Here is a 21,674-nt window from a genome sequence, read left to right as displayed (position 1 = left end):
GAGTCATAACCCTTCCTAGGTTTGTAACCCCTTTTAAGTTTGCACCTCTGTATTTTTCTCTGGCTTCATATCTTCTTCCCACTTCTCACTGAACAAAAGACTAAAGAAAGCTGAGCCTAACCACATGTTCGCCTCTCCACAAATGAATACGTTGCTATTCATCATTTTCTTTTGTTTGCTTTATTTTATCAGAATTTTCCAAATATGCAGCTCTATTAAAAACTAGGTCAATTTAAAGCAATCATGCACAAAATTGTTTATTAAAATACAGTTATATACCAGTAATGTTATAATTGAATGTATTTTTCTGAGACCTGTAAGTCTTTTGTGCATTTGATTTCTCTGGTTTCCTCATGTTGATAGTAATTTTTACTATGAATTTTACTATGAATAGATCTATTGAATATTCCTGCAGATGCTGACAGTTGGTAGTTTCTTGACTCATTTATGTTAAGTTCATTTAATTTTGTCTTTTTTTTCCCCTCTCTCTCTCCTCTACTTCCCCAAAATAATCCAAATGAGCAAGTAAAATGCTGCTTGATTTCCTTCAGAACTTTGGCCAGAAGCTATATTTGTTTATAATCACATGTCCTAATGCTATATTGTTTGTACTACTCATTATTGTAGTTATTATTTTTTTGCCAGTTGTTTATTTTTACATAATTATTCTAACTTCATTTCATCATGTTTTATTAAAGCACAAGGTTAAAAATAAGTTGTTTTACAGTCATCTTAGAATTATCATTAATTTAATGTCTCTTTTGTTATTTACAATTGTTTCCACCTAGTGATGTGTTCATGAGTTGAGTATATACTCAAATGCACAACAAATCCAAATTTTAGAGCATAGAATTGAAAACCATGAGTATTTTTAAAGTTTCATCAGTTGAGGCAATCTTACTGCCATAGCCATGAGGATAGAAATTAATTAGGTCCTATAGAAGGAGTTGAATGAGATAAGGCAAATGCTTTATTTTTGTTATCTTCAAGTGTGATATATGTATGCAAACTATTAAACTTCTACTCATTCTATAAAGTCATAGTATGTGTATGTACTGACTTACTTTACATTTGAATAAAAAACAGAGAAATAGTAGCTAGAAAATGAGAAATAGATTCATTATAAAGGAATCCTGTATACTGAATCTGCTTCATCTGCCCTTGGCATTGTCCACAGGCTGTAGCAACTACAACAACGCCGTGGGAGGCAAAGGTAAACAGAGCTTTTATATAGGTATGCTGTCCAGCATGGAAGATGCTGTCCATATATGGCTATTTAAATTTGAATGAATTAAATAAAATGAAAAAAGAATTAAATCCACATTTCTTCTACTCACACTGTAAGTACTCAACAGCCACATGTGGCCAGTTACTACCACATTGGACAGCAATGATATAGAAAACTTCATCATCACAGAAAATACCATGGGGCAATGCTGTTTTATAGTATTTAGTGGATTGCCTTAATTGGGACTTAGCCTCTGAATAAGGAAGAAAGCAGACGCAACAGTGCACAAATAAGTGACATCCATGATTTTAAATAAATACAGATATGCATGGAACTATATATTATTTGTGAGCATCATCTAACTGGCATGCTGGGTGATTAGGTTAGCGTTTAAATAACAAAAGATGTCACCCATTGAAGACAAGAACCTGAGCAGGCTAGTTCAGTGCACACATTCACACACACATGAACACACTCACATACACACAACGTCTTAGACACTTGGTGAGTGAAAAGGCAAAATAAAAATATAAAAGATAGTCACCATGACATATGTTAATATACTATGCTGTCAGGAGAAAATTAAATGGTGTTCGTATACATACACACGCACACATACACACACAGTCTCAGAAACTTGTTGAGTGAAAAGGCAAAATAAAAGTATAGAAGATAGTCACCATGACGTATGTTAATATACTATGATGTTAGGAGAAAATTGAATGTTGGTTAATATTTGTTACTAAAAAGTTAAAAATTCATTCTGCACTCTTCTTAAAGTGAGGTATGGTAAAACCTCCATATTATTTCTGTCTTGTCATTATTTCCACTTTTCCATTTCAAAGAGAGTTTAAACAATTTGGGCCTACTTGCTGTGTTACTCAGTGTTTATCCTGCAGTGACCCGTGGGTGGACTGGAAAGTAGGACAGATCTGGCTTTGAATCTGAGCACTGCTACTTAATGAGCTCTTTGGTTTTCTCATCTCCTGAATGGGGACAATCACTGTGCCTACCTTTTAGGGTTCCTATGAAGATAAGTGCATGAAAGCACTTTAGGGTTGACATCTGGTGCAGGAAGTCCTCATAAACAGGGACTCAAGTTCATATACTAACCTCTGATCTTCCTTCCGAGCCTCTCTGTATCTTTATCTTTATCATTCTTTCTGTTCATGTCTTCTGTTTAAACCCTCTGCTATGTCTTTGATCCCTTGCCCTCACTCAGAAACCCAACGGAATGAATACGGAGATTAACAAAGAGAAGGCTACCAGAAAGTAAAGTAAAAGGAGAAAGGATGTGGGAAGACAAGAAGGAATTACAAACATCTGTAAAAAGATATGCTTCCTCTTTTCGTTCCTGACTAAAACTCATTTTGTTTTATTTTATTCTCTTTATGCTAAAGAGTCATTTTGACTGACTTTTAAAATAATGATTTGTTTGCTTGTATTAACTAAATGAACAATATTTATATTTCTTAATAATTGAGTCCTTAGGTGATCATACAATGTTACCACCTTATATTTAATTCTTTTTTTTTTTTTTTTTTTTTTTTGAGAAATGTGAACAAAAAGAGTAAAACGTGTGTGTTTGGTTATAAGGTCTTTGGTTAATTTTTTGATGTAAAGCTTTGCTGAAAAATTTCATTAAGTTCTCCGTTTGTGAGCTGCTTGTAGTGCTTTGTAATCTAAGCATTTATTTAATCATTTCTCTGACTCTGAGGGCTCTCTGCCAAAACACAGTTTACTAACTGAAGCAGGTAAGGAATGTTTATTTTGCTCTAATTGGTGACCAAAGGCTACTCTGCATAATGGCTCAGAGGAAAACTCAGACCTCTACTCCTGACACTATGGAGGAGAAAACCTGAACATAAAAAGGCACTGGAGTCTTCCCTGTATCTTCTTTGACTGAGATGATTGCAACCGGACCTCAGCCTCTCCATTTCTAAAATAGGGATGATCATTCCTACCCTATCTACTTTCTAACATTGTTGAGATAATTGATACAAATACTATTTTAAAAATCAAGCCAGACACGGTGGCGTGTGGCTGTAATCCCAGCACTCTGTGAGGCTGAGGCAGGCGGATCACTTGAGGTCAGGAGTTTGAGAACAACCTGGTCAATATGGTGAAACCCCATCTCTGCTAAAAATTAGCTGGGCATGTTGGTGGGTGCCTGTAATCCCAGTTACTCAGGAAGCCGAGGCAGGAAAATTGCTTGAATGCAGGAGGGGGAGGTTGCAGTGAGCCAAGATTGAGCCACTGCACTCTAGTCCCAGTGAGTTAGCAAGAGTCTGTCTCAAACAAATAAATATATAAAAATAAATAAATAAAAAGCAAAGCACAGTATACATGAGTTTGCTTTTTCTAAATGTGATGGAAGTTGTCATATAAATTTGGTAGTTCTTAGCAAGATAGAGGCAACAATTCTAAGCAGCTTTTCTCCAGTCTGAGTCTAAAGAACCCTAAGACATCTAGTTAATTCAGTGATAACAATAGGGAGGCAATTATTTGGAAGAGTGTCTAGAGTAGATGTGCTGCTTTCCTGAGCTCCAAAGAAAGAGCTACAAGTTGTTTATATACAATTCTTACACCATGACAGGAAACCAAGGCAGTCAGTCATTTTTAGCTATGCTGCCCTTTCCTTCCTATGTCAAATATGACAGCAGAAATTTCTTCTCTCCCGTCTTGACTTCTTAATACCAGCAATAATTTTATCTCATTATCAAATTCAAAATTTAAGAGTCACTCTTAATTTTTCCCTCTCTTCATTGGGTAACAGATTATGTTACTCACATCCATTGTTTGCTCTTGATTTATACTATACCACCTCAGTTCAGGCCCCTGTGTTGTCTGCCCAGACAATTGCAATAGCGTCTGTAGTATTGCTACTTTCCGTATCTTTTCCACTTTCCCTGGACTGCCTAGTGCTCACAAATCAATTTCCCTAAAAGTGAAGCTTGGAACTTGTTGAAAATCTTCTCAACTCACATCTCTTATTCTACAAAAGGTAGATAACACAGGGGATACAAGGCTGAGCTTTAAGAATTGGACCTGATACCACTGTCTTAGTCTATTTTGTGATGTTATAACAGAATATGTGAGACTGAGCAATTTACAAAGAAAAGGAATTTATTTCTCACAATTCTGGATGCTGAGAAGTCCATGGACAAGGAGTTGCTGCATCTGGTGAGGGACTTCTTGCTACATTATCCCATGGTGGAAGGCAGAAGGACAAGAAAAGATGCATATGAGAGAGAGGAAAAAGGTCACACTCACCCTTTTCACCAGGAATCCACTCCTGCAATAACTAACCCACTCATATAATAGCAGCATTAATCCATTCATGAGGCCAGAGCCCTTGAGACCTAATCACCTCTTACATGTCCCACCTCACAACACTCTTGCACTGGTGCTTAAGTTTCCTATTGGGGAAACCCACCCCTGATAATTCAATATTAATTCATGTAGGTTCTTTTCTATTTCCCTAAGTGTCGGCCAGTCTGAGAAATAAAGGGAAAGAGTACAGAAGAGAGAAATTTTAAAGCTGGGTGTCCGGGGAAGAAATCACATGTTGGCAGGTTCCGTGATGCCCCCCAAGTCACAAAACCAGTAAGTTTTTATTAGTGATTTTCAAACGGGAGGGAGTGTAGGAGTAGGGTGTGTGTCACAGAGATCACATGCTTCACAAGGTAATAAAATATTACAAGGCACATGGAGGCAGGGCGAGATCACAAGACTGGGGCAAAATTAAAATCGCTAATGAAGTTTTGGGCATGTATTATCACTGATAACATCTTATCAGGAGACAGGGTTTGAGAGCAGACAACTGGTCTGACTAAAATTTACTAGGCAGGAATTTCCTCGTCCTAAGAGGCCTGGGAGTGCTATGGGAGACCGGGGCTTATTTCATCCCTTATCTACAACCGTAAAAGACAGACCTTCCTAGAGCAGCCATTTTAGAGACCTCCCCCTAGGGACACATTCTCTTTCTCAGGGCTGTTCTTTGCTTAGAAAAAGAGTTCAGCGATATTTCTCCTATTTGTTTTTGAAAGAAGAAAAATATGGCTCTGTTCCGCCTGGCTCTCATGTAGCCAGACCTAATGGTTATCTCCCTTGTTTCCTGAACATCGCTGTTATCCTGTTCTTTTTTCAAGGTGCCTAGATTTAATATTGTTTAAACACACATGCTTACGAACTATTTGTGCAGTTAACACAATCATCACAGGGTCCTGAGGCAAAATACATCCTCAGCTTACGAAGATGACAGGATTAAGAGATTAAAGTTAAGACAGGCATAGGAAATCACAAGAGTGTTGAATGGGGAAGTGATAAGTCCATGAAATCTTCACAATTTATGTTCTTCTGCCATGGCTTCAGCTGGTCCCTCCATTCGGGGTCCCTGACTTCCCACAACAGTTTCCAATACATGAACCTTGAGGGATACATTCAAACAAACCAGAGCAATCACCTACCTATAAAAAGAGGACACTCATCCCTTCAATAAATATTTATGGAGTCTTTACTATATGTTTGACTAGATTAAGTCGAGAATTAAATGAAGTAAGGGATGGGAGGTAGTTAAAAGGCCTAATTAGGCAACCAACAAATTTTATTAGGAAAAATAGAATGAGGAGGAATTGCTGTTATTACTGTCTTCAAGTTTGATTCTAATGTGCATGATGCATCCGCAATGAACTGTGCCCTTACATTGTCTTGTTTCACTCTTTCCCCTCAGCCACTGTTCATCAAAAGATTCAGCAAAACTGCCACCTTCACAAAGAGAATGTTCTCTGATTCCAGAAGGCTTTACTCTGCTTTCTTTCTTTCTTTTTTTTTTTTTTTTTAGACAGGGTCTGACCCTGTTTCTGGAGTACAGTGGCACAATCTCAGCTCACTGCAACCTCTGCCTCCTGGGTTCAAGCAATTCTTGTGCTTCAGCCTTCCCAGTAGCTGGGATTACAGGCACATGCCACCACACCCAGCTGATTTTTCTATTTTTATTAGAAACAGGGTTTTGCCTGTTGGTCAGGCTGGTCTCGAACTCCTGGCCTCAGGTTACCCACCTGCCTCAGCCTCCCCAATTACTGGGATTACTGTTGTGAGCCACCGTGCCTGACCCTGATTTTCTTTTAAACTTCCAATACAATGTTTTCATCAAAAGGTTCATTAGGGAAAATAATGTTTTTTGGTTTTGTTTTTTAATCTTTATGTACTCTAGAGAGCTTATAAAATGCATAATATATCTTACAGAAGATGTTCAATGGCCATTGTTGAGTGTTTCTTTGAATGAACAAATAGAAGGATGAAGATGGAATGTGAATATGCAAGTGAGAGAGGAAAATATTGTAAAATATCTTTGGATTCATTTTTCGCACACCTACTGGTATCAGGATGTGTAGTTTAGGATCGGGAAATCTGAGTTCCATGATCAAATTGATTAGGGACTTTCTATTGAAACTTCAGTAAATAATTTTGCCTTTCTGTGTCTCATACATTCAGCAATTCAACAAATATTTGTTAAGCACCTTCTATCTGCCCAGCACTGAAACATTTCTCACTAAGTATGTTTTTACCTGATTTTCTTCCTGGTAATACGCGTTAGTAGAAGAATGAAAATGTACCCTATTTTTTCTTCCTTGAAGTCAAATACTTTCTCACACTGAGTAGGTCAATGGCTGGTATCTGCAAGTGAGAAATCATGTTATAAACTGACCATTCTTTGGACGGTCTTTCTAGAAAAGAAAAAAAGAAAAATCATTATTAGGATGCCAGTTAGATTAGCTATTAATTAAATTTATAAAGGATTATATGTATTGAAGTAGAATTGAATGCATTATACAAATTGCATCTTTCTCAAATATGTGTTGCTCATCCTTTTAAGAGATCAATGCAGTCATCCATATTTTCTCTCCACCCATTACACTTAATTAAACAGTTTGGGTCCAGTGGGGTCAAAGGTGTCCAGTAACATTTACCATCTGACAGCAATCCCATGGCCTATATTCTGTGAATGTGGAAGCCCTGGTTCATTGCAATGAGCAGGTATCTGCATTAGCAAAACAGCTACCACTCTAATTTTCTCTAATTGACTTGTTGGCAGTGCTAACAGAGAGGGCAAAAGATGCCGGGACATGCAGAGTAGGCCCCGACAAGAACTTGGCATGGATGAGGCCACTGAGTGAAGTATATAATCTGTAATGAATAAAGCACTCTGGGCTGTCAATCTGGCACATGCCACTGGCATTTAATTCACACAAAATATTAATTAAAAATAATGATGTTCTTCCCAGCTTTTGTTGCCAAGTACAGCATCTTGGTATAGCCCTGAAGAGCTGTCTATAAGTTTCTTGATTCATTCCCTTAGCCCCAGAGAAAGACATTCATCTCTTACCTTCAGGGAAGCCTCAAAAAAAGCTCTTAGAATAATGGGTCTCTCACCTACCGAGTCTCAGGGGAAGGAGAACCCAGGCATTTCCTGATTACCCATTTCTTGTCTTTTTCAAACTCTGTAATCAACAAATGTGCATTTATTTTCTCCTTTCCTGGCCACAGAGAATATACTGGCCAAGAGCCATCTATTTTGGATGCTCAACGAGTTATTAAATACTTCTTCAGTTTCCTTTATCCTAAACTAAGGTGTTCTACAAGAAAGGTTGGCCAAACAATAATGAAAATCTGATCAATAATTTGAAATCAGCAGAATAACCCAGAATATTCTTGATTTAAAAGAATTCCCGTGGACTTCCACCAAAATCCAAATTATTTCAGTATGATTAAATCACAGTAAATTCAAAGGAGAAAACACTGCTGAGCTTTATTTTGCAGAGGCAACTAATAAATTTTTAAGCCTATGTATTTGCAACATTTTAGCAAGTACAAAAAAATACATTTACTGTCATGATTGTCATTAAGTGTATTCCTGCACAACGAGGTCTGGCCATAATTAATGATTAATTCATTTGGAATCATCATGATAATATTAAATGTGTTTAACTCATCTGATGCTTCTGTAGAGGGAACAATTCTAGACAATTCTTTTGTGATTTATTGGTTTTAAAGTTTAAGAGCTCTGAGCATGTGCAGGAAAATAGTTCCACATTGCTCTCTAGTGGTACAGTGGTAAATTACACCTTTCTTATGTACTGGGAGAAAACCCTCATTCTCCCTTTCTCTCAATTCACACTTAAAGCATATACATTCAAACAAAATACCTCCATCACAATATAAAAGGATATAAAAGCACTATAGCCCACTAGTTAACTAATAAATGTATAATATTTTAATAATGTGTAAAATTAATATTTTATTGTTGTTCTGGAAGATCAATTATTGGATCAAACTTTATCAGGGCTGGAACAAAATCCTACTGTTTCCTCAGTAGGTCCAGAATGCAGTTTGGCAAAAGCACAATAAAGAGGCCAGACTCCTCAAAAGATGTTTATGAGCAGATAAAGTGTGAAAAGCATAAAAGAAAGCTCCTAGAAAAGGCAGTCAAATGGGTTGTGGAGTCTTCCCAATACTTTATTACCTAGGTAGTTCTGCATTACTTTAGAAAAGTCAGTGACCTTACCTGAGCTTCAAGTTACTAACTGACAGTAGGAAAATACTGAGCCAAAACATCTTCAGGACTCCTAGCCCTATGGAATATTCTTATACCAGTTACAAGTCCATTGCAAGTGTGTTTACTTTTTATGGGGCTAAGCTTTTATCACTTTTTGTTTAAATGTAAGGTTCATCTTCTCTAAGTTGTGCACAGCATAATAGGCATTGACGAAAATACAGTGATTAGTGTAATTCCTTAACCCAACAGGTAGTAAATTATAAAACTCTAGGCTCAGTTAGCATACTCTATACCATGGCTAAAGATCAAGTGAAAGAAGCTGTCATGACTCAGATGACTTGAGATTTGATAGGTATCAATATTAGCAAGTCTGTTTTGGAATGACAGTTACCTCAAATTTCTGAGGGTTAGGGGATGAAGAAATGATGACTGCTACTCAGGAGGATCCATGTAACAGCTAGATGACATGTTATCGTTCAGATTAAGGTAAAAATTCAAACTAATACAATGAGAATCTTGTATTCTCAGTACCAGGTAAGGTACTTTTAATTTTTTTTCTTTTTAAAAAAAGAAATAATGTGCGCCCTGAAAGACTGAAAGGTAATAATCCAGTAATGTTGCAGAAGCTTTTACAGAGTGCATTTTCTATGGAGCTATAAATTAAGCATCTGGGTGGTGGGGACAGAAAAATGAAGACCTGAATTTAGTGTCTCATGGACTATGCTGACCATCCGTAAGCTACATCTGTTAACCCTGATTAGGAAGTCAAAAGCTCCCTATTAAGTAGAACATTCTTTGAATCCTAATCCAAATTGGACCTGTGAATGTAAAACAATAACTTCAAATCTCCTAACATAAACACCTGTTTCATTCTTTTATATTTACCTCCCCCCACGACTTTACCACATCATAGAGATTTTCTACTTTGTTATTGTTGCTCTAACAGTTGACATCTTGACTATGGAAGACCAGACTTCAGTGTCTATTTTTCTGGGATTATATGTATATTAGCATGTAATGTATATTAGCATGTAGTTGGGTATGTAGGAATCTATACAAGGTTATAGACTAATGACCACAGGCTTGGATTCAGTCCAGAGAGATAGTTTTGCCAGGACAGGTTTATTTTACTTATTTAAATTATCTGCCAAATTATCTGCCAACACTGAAAAATGTGATAATTTCTCATAGAAATCTGGATTTCCAGATAATCTGACAACACTGGGACTACCTTCCATACACTAGTATCTTGGACCTGAATAGTGGCTCTACTCTTTATATCAATCATGTGCTTTCCAAGACCCTCTCTAACCCAGTGGCTCTCATACACTGTAGCCAAATCTAACTTTTTTTTTCTCTCTCTCTCTGATTGATTAAAAACAACACACACACACACACAAACACACACACCCTAAGCATTTGAGTTTGGAATTTCTGATCTCTTTTTCACTGTTCCAAGCATTTGAGTTTGGAATTTCTGATCTCTTTTTCACTGTCTTGATAGACAGATGCACATCTTAGATAGATGCAAATACGGAGATGTGTTCAGTTGAACCAAATGGAAGTTGAACTGTAAAAAAGCAATTTTAAATGGCACAAGCCTAATAAAAATGTTTACATTTTTGGTGTATAGATGATTCACATATTTGAAATCAGACTTATTCTCTGCTGCAGTAACTCAACAGAATGTATTTCCCAGCGATAAAAAGTATATTTTTTGGTTTCCCTAAGTGTATTTTCACCATTTTTTCGCTGAAATGTTTTCTTCCTCCCATTGTGCTTCTAAGTCCTACCCTTCTTCACAAGCCCTAGTTCAAAGTTCATATCTTCCAGAAGTCTTTTTTGATGACCTAAATCTTCACTAATTTTTCAGACCTCTAAATGTATAGCATTCATAAGCTGTATCACATACTTTTTGTTTAATTTTACACAGTCTTTCATTGTTTTCTCTGCCCAGAATTATGTTTAGTAACCTAACAGATTCATCTTCTCCAAGTACTTGGATCTCAAAGAGCATTTAACACTTGTCGATTGATTACTTTCTTATTAGGAAAATAGCTTGACAACTTAAATTCTCAAAAAAGAAATATTCCCTTTTGGAGGGAAAGCAATTCACTGGCTAGAAGCCCTTTGACTACTTTAGATATAATCTTATTTTTTTTCTTCTTACTGTATTATAGCTCTTGAATCCATGTGGTTTAGAATGTCAGTATATTTAACATTAATACTTAGGTCACCTACAAATTTTTGGAAGAAAACTCAATCAGATCAATTTTTATAGATGCCTGTCAGAGATAAACACACTCATTGTAAGGCTTTTTTATTTTGGTATAAAACCCAGATACAGAAAACCACATGGAACAAATGTGTAGTTTAATGAAGTATTATAAATTGAAGTTCAACGTGTTTCTTTGCTCTGTTTTCTGCAAACTGTCATTTAGGTCCAGAGGCTAGATCAGACTAAGTAGGTCTGATCCCTTTGGCAAAACTCTAGAGGGTAGTCTGTTCTTTCCTCAGGAAGCACGTACTGTCTCATTGTCTCTATTTTATCTTAGCAATTATTAATGCTTAATGCTTAGATCCATTCATTAATGAGGACTGTAAAACAGCAATATTTTAATTCTATCGTTTGGTTTTTATTTGTTAGCTAGAATTATGTTCTGAGTTCACAACCTCAGAAATGGCCAACTGTTATTATTCTTTTAAATACCTTTATCAAATTATGCATTTATGTATGTTTGATGAGTTTCCATATATCACAGCACTTACACTTTTCTGTGTGCAGATTATCCTTATCTCTGATCTGAGGGAGGCTCTTCGAATTGACTCCTGAACCCATTTGATATGATTTTATTAGTTGCTTCCATTCTATATAGTATGTCAAGATATTTCAGGTTCATTTGGCATGTTTTCTACTTTAAGAATCAACCAGTTCTGCAAGAACTTGTTTCTTAGTAATAGGAATTATTTTTCCCCCAAACAGTAGTCTGTGTGTTCGGGATGCTTATTGCTACCGAGTCCAGGTTTCCAGACGTTTTTTTAGCAGACAGAGCTGGAACAGAGAAAAAGTACAATTTTGAGTTCAAACTTATTAGGAACACAGTCTTTATTTAACCTTTTCTGTATTACATCTCTGGGTCTTTTCATCTGCACCAAGAATCTGGTTCTCAGGGACATAGGAGATGATAGAATATCTCATGTTTATCCATTTGCTTTATTCCATGTTACATTAGTCTCAAAATAATAATAAAAGTGTCAACATCAATAATAATTATTGAAACATTTATCTTTGCATATACTGTCATTAGTTTTAAATTTTGTCTTAAGGTTGTACTACATCTATAATATCAAAACATGTCGCCATTACAAAATAAAATATCTTTCCTTTAACTTAGTCTTAGTTTATTAAATTTTTGTTCTCCAGTTAGCTATTACATCAATATCTCTTCTGGTCATTTTGTATGCCTGAAGCTCAGTTACTAGTAGTTCTAGGGATCAGGGAACAATATTACTGAGTGCTTGCAAGTTAATAACAGTTTGACTGTACCCTTTATGTTTAAAGGTAACTTGTTGACTATAAAACCTTGAATTACATTTTCTTATGTTGAGTATCTAAAGTTACTCTAATCTTTTTTTTTTTTTTTTTTTTTTTTTTTGAGACAGAGTCTGCTCTGTTGCCCAGCCTGGAGTGCAGTGGCGCGATCTCGGCTCACTGCAAGCTGCACCTCCCGGGTTCATACCATTCTCCTGCCTCAGTCTCCCTAGTAGCTGGGACTACAGGTGCCTGCTACCACACCCGGCTGATTTTTTTATTTTTAGTAGAGATGGGGTTTCACCGTGTTCGCCAGGATGATCATGATCTCCTGACTTCGTGATCCACCTGCCTTGGCCTCCCAAAGTGCTGGGATTACAGACGTGAGACACCGTGCCTGGCAAAAGTTAGTCTAATTTCTTCTGCTGTAAAATGTCATAGAAAGACTAGTAATCTAATTTTTTTCTAAGTCATACATTATTTTTGTCCAAATGCCTAAAAAATTATTTTAAATCAGCAAATTTTGTAGTTATTTATTCTGTTTTTATTTTCCTTTGAATTTTCTTCACCAAGGACTCCTATTATCTGTATGTTAGATCTTACTTCTCTAACTTCAATATTTATCACTTTCTCCTGAATCCTTGTTCAGTCTTCTTAATTTCTTTTGTTATGTTTTTGCTTTTTACTTGTATTCATCTGGTTACCCTTCATGTCTAAATTTTTTTAATTTACATATATATATTTCTTGAGTTATACCACCTCATTTCTGAGTTCTATGATTTTGTTACGTTTTCATATCTGGCATCATTTTCTTAATGTAGTTTAGTTCATCTTGAAATCATAAATTGCAGGGTTTTTTTCTTTTTTTTAAATTATACTTTAAGTTCTAGGGTACATGTGCACAACATGTAGTTTTGTTACATATGTATACATGTGCCATGTTGGTGTGCTGCACCCATTAACTCATCATTTACATTAGGTATATCTCCTAATGCTATCCCTCCCCCTTATCCCCTCCCCACAATAGGACCCGGTGTGTGACGTTCCCCTTCCTGTGTCCAAGTGATCTCATTGTTCAGTTCCCACCTATGAGTGAGAACATGCGGTATTTGGTTTTCTGTTCTTGCGATAGTTTTCTGAGAATGATGGTTTCCAGCTGCGTCCATGTCCCTACAAAGGACATGAACTCATCCTTTTTTTATGGCTGCATAGCATTCCATGGTGTATGTGTGCCACATTTTCTTAATCCAGTCTCTCACTGATGGACATTTGGGTTGATTCCAAGTCTTTGCTATTGTGAGTAGTGCCGCAATAAACATATGTGTGCATGTGTCTTTATAGCAGCATGACTTATAATCCTTTGGGTATATCCGCAGTAGTGGGATGGCTGGGTCAAATGGTATTTCTAGTTCTAGATCCTTGAGGAATAGCCACACTGTCTTCTACAATGGTTGAACCAGTTTACAGTCCCACCAACAATGTAAAAGTGTTCGTATTTCTCCACATCCTCTCCAGCACCTGTTGTTTCCTGATTTTTTAATGATTGCCATTCTAACTGGTGTGAGATGGTATCTCATTGTAGTTTTGATTTGCATTTCTCTGATGGCGAGTGATGATGAGCATTTTTTCATGTGTTTGTTGGCTGTATGAATGTCTTCTTTTGAGAAACGTCTGTTCATATCCTTTGCCCACTTTTGGATGGGGTTGTTTGTTTTTTTCTTGTAAATTTGATTGAGTCCTTTATAGGTTCTGGATATTAGCCCTTTGTCAGATGAGTAGATTGCAAAAATTTTCTCGCATTCTGTAGGTTGCCTGTTCACTCTGATGGTAATTTCTTTTGCTGTGCAGAAGCTCTTTAGTTTAATTAGATCCTATTTGTCAATTTTGGCTTTTGTTGCCATTGGATTTGGTGTTTTAAATATGAAGTCCTTGCCCATGCCTATGTCCTGAATAGTATTGCCTAGGCTTTCTTTCAGGGTTTTTATGGTTTTAGGTTTAACGTTTAAGTCTCTAATCCATCTTGAATTATTTTTCATATAAGGGGTAAGGAAGGGTTCCAGTTTCAGCTTTCTACATGTGGTTAGCCAATTTTCCCAGCACCATTTATTAAATAGGGAATCCTTTCCCCATTTCTTGTTTCTCTCAGGTTTGTCAAAGATCAGATGGCTGTAGATGTGTGGTATTACTTCTGAGGGCTCTGTTCTGTTCCATTGGTCTATATCTCTGTTTCGGTACCAGTACCATGCTCTTTTGGTTACTGTAGCCTTGTAGTATAGTTTGAAGTCAGGTAGCATGATGCCTCCAGCTTTGTTCTTTCTGCTTAGGATTATCTTGGCAATGCGGGCTCTTTTTTGGTTCCATATGAACTTTAAAGCAGTTTTTCCAATTCTGTGAAGAAAGTCATTGGTAGTTTAATAGGGATGGCATTGAATCTATAAATCACCTTGGACAATATGGCCATTTCCACGATATTGATTCTTCCTATCCATGAGCATGGTATGTTCTTCCATTTGTTTGTGTCCTCTTTTATTTCACTGAGCAGTGGTTTGTAGTTCTCCTTGAAGAGGTCCTTCACATGCCTTGTAAGTTGGATTCCTAGGTATTTTATTCTCTTTGAAGCAATGTGAATGGGAATTCATTCATGATTTGGCTCTCTGTTTGTCTGTTATTGGTGTATAAGAATGCTTGTGATTTTTGCACACTGATTTTTTATCCTGAGACTTTACTAAAGTTGCTTATCACCTTAAGGAGATTTTGGGCTGAGATGATGGGATTTTCTAAATATATAATCGTGTCATCAGCAAACAGGGACAATTTGACTTCTTCTTTTCCTAACTGAATACCCTTTATTTCTTTCTCTTGCCTGATTGCCCTGGCCAGAACTTCTAACACTATGTTGAATAGGAGTGGTGAGAGAGGGCATCCCTGTCTTGTGCCAGTTTTCAAAGGGAATTTTTCCAGTTTTTTCCCATTCAGTATGATATTGGCTGTGGGTTTCTCATAAATAGCTCTTATTATTTTTAGACACGTTCCATCAATACCAAAGTTATTGAGAGTTTTTAGCATGAAGGGCTGTTGAATTTTGTCAAAAGCCTTTTCTGCATCTATTAAGATAATCATGTGGTTTTTGTCTTTGGTTCTGTTTATATGTTGGATTACATTTATTGATTTGCGTATGTTGAACCAGCCTTGCATCTCAGGGATGAAGCCCACTTGATCATGATGGATAAGCTTTTTGATGTGCTGTTGGATTTGGTCTGCCAGTATGTTATTGAGGATTGTTGCATCGATGTTCATCAGGGATATTGGTCTAAAATTCTCTTTTTTTGTTGTATCTCTGCCAGGCTTTGGTATCAGGATGATGTTGGCCTCATAAAATGAGTTAGGGAAGATTCCCTCTTTTTCTATTGATTGGAATAGTTTCAGAAGGAATGGTACCAACTCCTCCTTGTACCTCTGGTAGAATTAGGCTGTGAATCCGTCTGGTCGTGGACTTTTTTTTGGTTGGTTGGCTATTAATTATTGCCTCAATTTCAGAGCCTGCTATTGGTCTATTCAGGGATTCAACTTCTTCCTGGTTTAGTCTTGGGAGAGTGTAAGTGTCCAGGAAATTATCCATTTCTTCTAGGTTTTCTAGTTTATTTGTGTAGAGGTGTTTATAGTATTCTCTGATGGTAGTTTGTATTTCTGTGGGGTTGGTGGTGATATCCCCTTTATCATTTTTTATCGTGTCTATTTCATTCTTCTCTCTTTTCTTTTTTATTAGTCTTGCTAGTGGTCTATCAATTTTGTTGATCTTTTCAAAAAACCAGCTCCTGGATTCATTGATTTTTTGGAGGGTTTTTTTGTGTCTCTATCTCCTTTAGTTCTGCTCTGATCTTAGTTATTTCTTGCCTTCTGCTAGCTTTCGAATGTGTTTGCTCTTGCTTCTCTAGTTCTTTTAATTGTGATGTTAGAGTGTCAATTTTAGATCTTTCCAGCTTTCTCTTGTGGGCATTTGGTGCTATAAATTTCCCTCTACACACTGCTTTAAATGTGTCCCAGAGATTCTGGTATGTTGTATGTTTGTTCTCATTGGTTTCAAAGAACATCTTTATTTCTACCTTCATTTCGTTATGTACCCAGTAGTCATTCAGGAACAGGTTGTTCAGTTTCCATGTAGTTGAGTGGTTTTGATTGAGTTTCTTAGTCCTGAGTTCTAGTTTGATTGTACTGTGGTCTGAGAGACAGTTTGTTATAATTTCTGTTCTTGTACATTTACTGAGGAGTGCTTTACTTCCAACTCTGTGGTCAATTTTGGAGTAAGTGCGATGTGATGCTGAGAAGAATGTATATTCTGTTGATTTGGGGTAGAGAGTTCTGTAGATGTCTATTAAGTCCGGTTGGTGCAGATTTGAGTTCAATTCCTGGATATCCTTGTTAACTTTCTGTCTCGTTGATCTGTCTAATGTTGACAGTGGAGTGTTGAAGTCTCCCATTATTATTGTATGGGAGTCTAAGTCTCTTTGTAAGTCTCTAAGGACTTGCTTTATGAATCTGGGTGCTCCTGTATTGGGTGAATATATATTTAGGATTGTTAGCTCTTCCTGTTGAATTGATCCCTTTACCATTATGTAATGGTCTTCTTTGTCTCTCTTGCTTTTTGATGGTTTAAAGTCTGTTATCAGAGACTAGGATTGCAACCCCTGCTTTTTTTTGTTTTCCATTTGCTTGGTAGATATTCCTCCATCCCTTTATTTTGAGCCTATGTCTGTCTCTGCATGTGAGATGGGTCTCCTGAATACAGCACACTGATGGGTGTTGACTCTTTATCCCATTTGCCAGTCTGTGTCTTTTAATTGGAGCATTTAGTCCATTTACATTTAAGGTTAATATTGTTATGTGTGAACTTGATCCTGTCATTATGATATTAACTGGTTATTTTGCTCGGTAGTTGATGAAGTTTCTTCCTAGCATCAATGGTCTTTACATTTTGAAATGTTTTTGCAATGGCTGGTACTGGTTGTTCCTTTCCATGTTTAGTGCTTCCTTCAGGATCTGTTGTAGGGCAGGCCTGGTGGTGACAAAATCTCTAAGCATTTGCTTGTCTGTAAAGGATTTTATTTCTCCTTCACTTATGAAACTTAGTTTGGCTGGATATGAAATTCTGGGTTGAAAATTCTTTTCTTTAAGAATGTTGAATATTGTCCCCCACTCTCTTGTGGCTTGGAGAGTTTCTGCCGAGAGATCTGCTGTTAGTCTGTGGGCTTCCCTTTGTGTGTAACCCGACCTTTCTCTCTGGATGCCCTTAACATTTTTTCCTTCATTTCAACTTTGGTGAATCTGACAATTATGTGTCTTGGAGTTGCTCTTCTCGAGGAGTATCTTTGTGGCGTTCTCTGTATTTCCTTAATTTGAATGTTGGCCTGCCTTACTAGATTGGGGAAGTTCTCCTGGATGATATCCTGTAGAGTGTTTTCCAACTTGGTTCCATCTTGCCTGTCACTTTCAGGCACACCAATCAGACATAGATTTGGTCTTTTCACATAATCCCATATTTCTTGGAGGCTTTGTTCATTTTTTTAAATCTTTTTTCTCTATACTTCTCTTCTAGCTTCATTTCATTCATTTGATCTTCAATTGCTGATACTCTTTCTTCCAGTTGATTGAGTCAGTTACTGAAGCTTGTGCATTTGTCATGTAGTTCTTGTGCCATGGTTTTCATCTCTATCTGTTCTTTTAAGGTCTTCTCTGCATTGATTATTCTAGTTATCCATTCATCCATTCTTTTTTCAAGGTTTTTAGTTTCTTTGCGCTGGTTACCTAGTTCCTCCTTTAGCTCTGAGAAGTTTGATCAACTGAAGCCTTCCTCTCTCAACTCGTCAAAGTCATTCTCTGTCCAGCTTTGTTGTCTTGCTGGCAATGAGCTGCATTCCTTTGGAGGGGGAGATGTGCTCCAATTTTTTGAATTTCGAGCTTTTCTGCATTGCTTTTTCCTCATCTTTGTAGTTTTATCTGCCTGTGGTCTTTGATTATGGTGACGTACTGATAGGGTTTTGGTGTGGGTGTCCTTTCTGTTTTTTAGATTTCCTTCTAACAGTCAGGACCCTCAGCTGTAAGTCTGTTGGAGTTTGCTTGAGGTCCACTCCAGACCCTGTGTGCCTGGGTATCAGCAGCAGAGGCTGCAGAAGATAGAATATTGCTGAACAGCGAGTGTTGCTGTCTGATTCTTATTCTGGAAGCTTCATCTCGGGGGTGTACCCCACTGTGTGAGGTGTGAGGTGTTGGTCTGCACCTAGTGGGGGATGTCTCCCAGTTAGGCTGCTCAGGGGTTAGGGACCCACTTGAGCAGGCAGTCTGTCTGTTCTCAGATCTCAGCCTCCATGCTGGGAGATCAACTGCTCTCTTCAAAGCTGTCAGACGGGGGCATTTACCTCTGCTGAGGTTTCTGCTGCTTTTTGTTTAGGTATGCCCTGTCCCTAGAAGAGGAGTCTACAGAGGCAGGCAGGCCAGCCTCCTTGAGCTGTGCTGGGCTCCACCCAATTTGAGCTTCCTGGCAGCTTTGTTTACCTACTTAAGCCTCCACAATGGCAGGCGCCCCTCCCCCAGCCTCGCTGCTGCCTTGCAGTTAGATCTCAGACTGCTGTGCTAGCAAGGAGGGAGGCTCCGTGGGCGTGGGACCCTCTGGGCCAGGTGTGGGATATAATCTCCTGGTGTACCGTTTGCTAAGACCCTTAGTAAAGCACAGTATTAGGGTGGGAGTTACCCGATTTTCCAGGTGTTGTGTGTCTCAATTTCCTTTGGCTAGGAAAAGGAATTCCCTTCCCCCTTGAGCTTCTCAGGTGAGGCGATGCCTCAACCTGCTTCAACTCTGGCTGGTTGGGCTGCATCCGCAGAGCAGCGCCAACTGTCCAACCCACCCCAGTGAGATGAACCCAGTACTTCAGTTGAAAATGCAGAAATCTCCCGTCTTCTGTGTCACTCACGCTGGGAGCTGGAGGCTGGAGCTGTTCCTATTCAGCCATCTTGGTCGCGCCCCGCTCCCCCCCTTAAATTGCAGTTTTGATCTATTTTTCTTGGGTATTTTCTTCTACTATTTATCCATTTTCTGTAATATTCTATAGGAATGATATTCTCCTATTTTATTTTTTCTTATGGTAATTTGTAAAGAAAGTTACCTCAATACATTTTTATTGCTTATATTAATGCAATTTGTTTTTTCTGTTCTTTCGGAAATTCAGAGAGCTCTTCTCAATACACAGAGCTCCCTGTCCTGTTCTTTTCATTAGACAGGGTTCCCCAAACTACAGGTTACAGGTAGAATCTGGCCCAGGTGTTGTTCTTGTATGGATGCCTGAGTTATGAGTGGTTCCTACATTTTTGAAGAGTTGTAAACTCTTTTTGAAGAGTTGTAAACAAATAAACAGCGATAAAAATGTGACAGAAACAATGTGACATTCAAAGCTAAAGTATTTACTATTTGGGCATATAAAATTTTGCCAGCTCCAGATACGGACTAAAAACTATGGCAGCTTGCTTTCTGAATTTTCATGGTTCTTCTTCTCCCCTACTTTTATCTGGACTTTCTCTCCCCTTCATCAATATTGTTTCAGTCTTATTTATATCTTACATCAGTTCCCAGGAGGTTGTCCCCAGTTTGGGCCCAGTCCTAGAGAGGAGACTTTGCTGGTCAGTTTTGAGTGTTTAAATTTGTTGTTCTGAAACTGATCTGCTGTGCTTTCCAGCATTAGCTGATACTTATTTTAGAATTATCCTGTTTCTAGGTTTGATGCTTCCCTTTGATGTTTCTTACACAGATGCAGACAACAAACAAATGATGGGGCTTTGGTTGTTTATTCACACCCACTTGTATATTAGGGTTCGAGGGCACGCATCATCATACAGGTTTGCAGCGAGTGGCTAAATGCTTTCAGTTTTCTACCTAGTAGTTCAGTATGTTTTCATGTGGGATTGAGGAAGATCAAAAAACCCTATTGCTACCACCCACTGCCACTTTCCTTTCTGAATCCAACTCACTCATTCTTAAATAATTTACCAAGTAGATTATATGAAATTTGTTTTGAGGAAAATGTTTGCCCTGAGTATTTCAGTATGTTAAATAAATCAACACATTCATATTGTTTCTGTTTTTTCTCCAGAGTCAAGTTCCCATTATGTAATCTCCCTAAAAGCTTTTAACAATGCTGGAGAAGGAGTTCCTCTTTATGAAAGTGCCACCACCAGGTCTATAACAGGTAAGTGAAATTGTTAATCTTCCTCTGACAAAGTAGTATTTGATTTATGGTGAAAAAAGAAAAACTAAAATAAAATACAAAGAAACAAAAATGAATATATTGTTTCATTATCCTCTGATAATCCTCAGAGAATTATTATCCTCTGAGTCTGATATGTACACATGTATACATGCGCACATATGCGTGCATTTTGTTATTTCTTTGGTTGTCAGAATTAAGTGGGAGGAATTCAGTTTGTAAATTCGCACATGGACTTAGAGAATATAGATCTCTCAGTCTGTTTCTTCCCAATAGCATCATAGTTTTGTTGCCCTGATACCATGTTTCCATCTCCTGAGCAGCTTGTCTCAAATCAATGCCATCTTTGTCCCTGCATAAAGGTTGCCAAATGCCTAAATAGACACTTGCTTCTCCACACAGTGTCTTTCAAACTAAGATGACAAGGAAGAGCTGGCCTTCGGGGGTAGTTTGCATTAGGCTGAGTGACACAGGTGGTATTGTCCTGAGCTGGGCCTCTGGGTCACCCAAGCAGTGCCCAGGGCCTCAGAACATTAAAGGGATAGCTGATTTAAGGCCTTGTCACCCTTAGGAATTTTACTGTTAGTTGGACTGTAAAGGCAGTACATAAGAGTAAAAGGGCTCAGGAAACTGAGAAAGAAATGGGTAAGATGGTGAGATCCAAACTATTTATGGAGGCTATTTGTTAGCATGCCTAGGCTTAATCCAAAATACAACGAGCAACACATTTGTATGGCTATTCAGAGTCCCTGGAGAGTCACTTGACTACTTCCCCAACCCCCTGCCACAGACTTATGTGTGAAATCTCCAAGTAAAGCCCAAGTTCCCTTTCTCATTAATACATTGAACCTGCCCCCTCACACCCTTCAGACCTCATTTAACTTGTCAGATATTGTCCCCTTAATGAAAACAAAGGATCTGAGATAGCAAGCACCAGAAAACATGAGATGTTACTGAAGTTTGAAATTTGGATGAGTTGGAAGAAATAGTTATAAAATAAATAGTGGAATCCCGTGGCTTCTACTTCCGCCCAAATTTGTGTGAACTGAAGGCAGTTTGTTTGCCAAATGTACAAGCTTCATTCGTAGACTGTCTTAAGAATAC

At 37.8% G+C, this 21,674-nt stretch overlaps 1 protein-coding gene across 4 annotated transcripts in view; it reads left to right on the top strand.

The window, feature by feature from the left end:
* The window catches only part of DCC (DCC netrin 1 receptor), a 1,222,872-nt gene that overhangs the window by 1,051,335 nt on the left and 149,863 nt on the right, over window positions 1–21,674 (top strand). For all 4 annotated transcript variants that reach the window (XM_073006286.1, XM_037982936.2, XM_007973974.3 and 1 more), the window contains exon 16: window positions 20,457–20,552. In XM_073006286.1, the coding sequence (XP_072862387.1) occupies window positions 20,457–20,552 (96 nt within the window). The remainder of the gene's footprint in view (window positions 1–20,456; window positions 20,553–21,674) is intronic.

The sequence above is a fragment of the Chlorocebus sabaeus genome, chromosome 18 (assembly GCF_047675955.1).
Source record: "Chlorocebus sabaeus isolate Y175 chromosome 18, mChlSab1.0.hap1, whole genome shotgun sequence".
In the NCBI taxonomy this organism is placed as follows: domain Eukaryota; kingdom Metazoa; phylum Chordata; class Mammalia; order Primates; family Cercopithecidae; genus Chlorocebus; species Chlorocebus sabaeus.
This window is presented reverse-complemented; position numbering and strand designations above follow the sequence as displayed.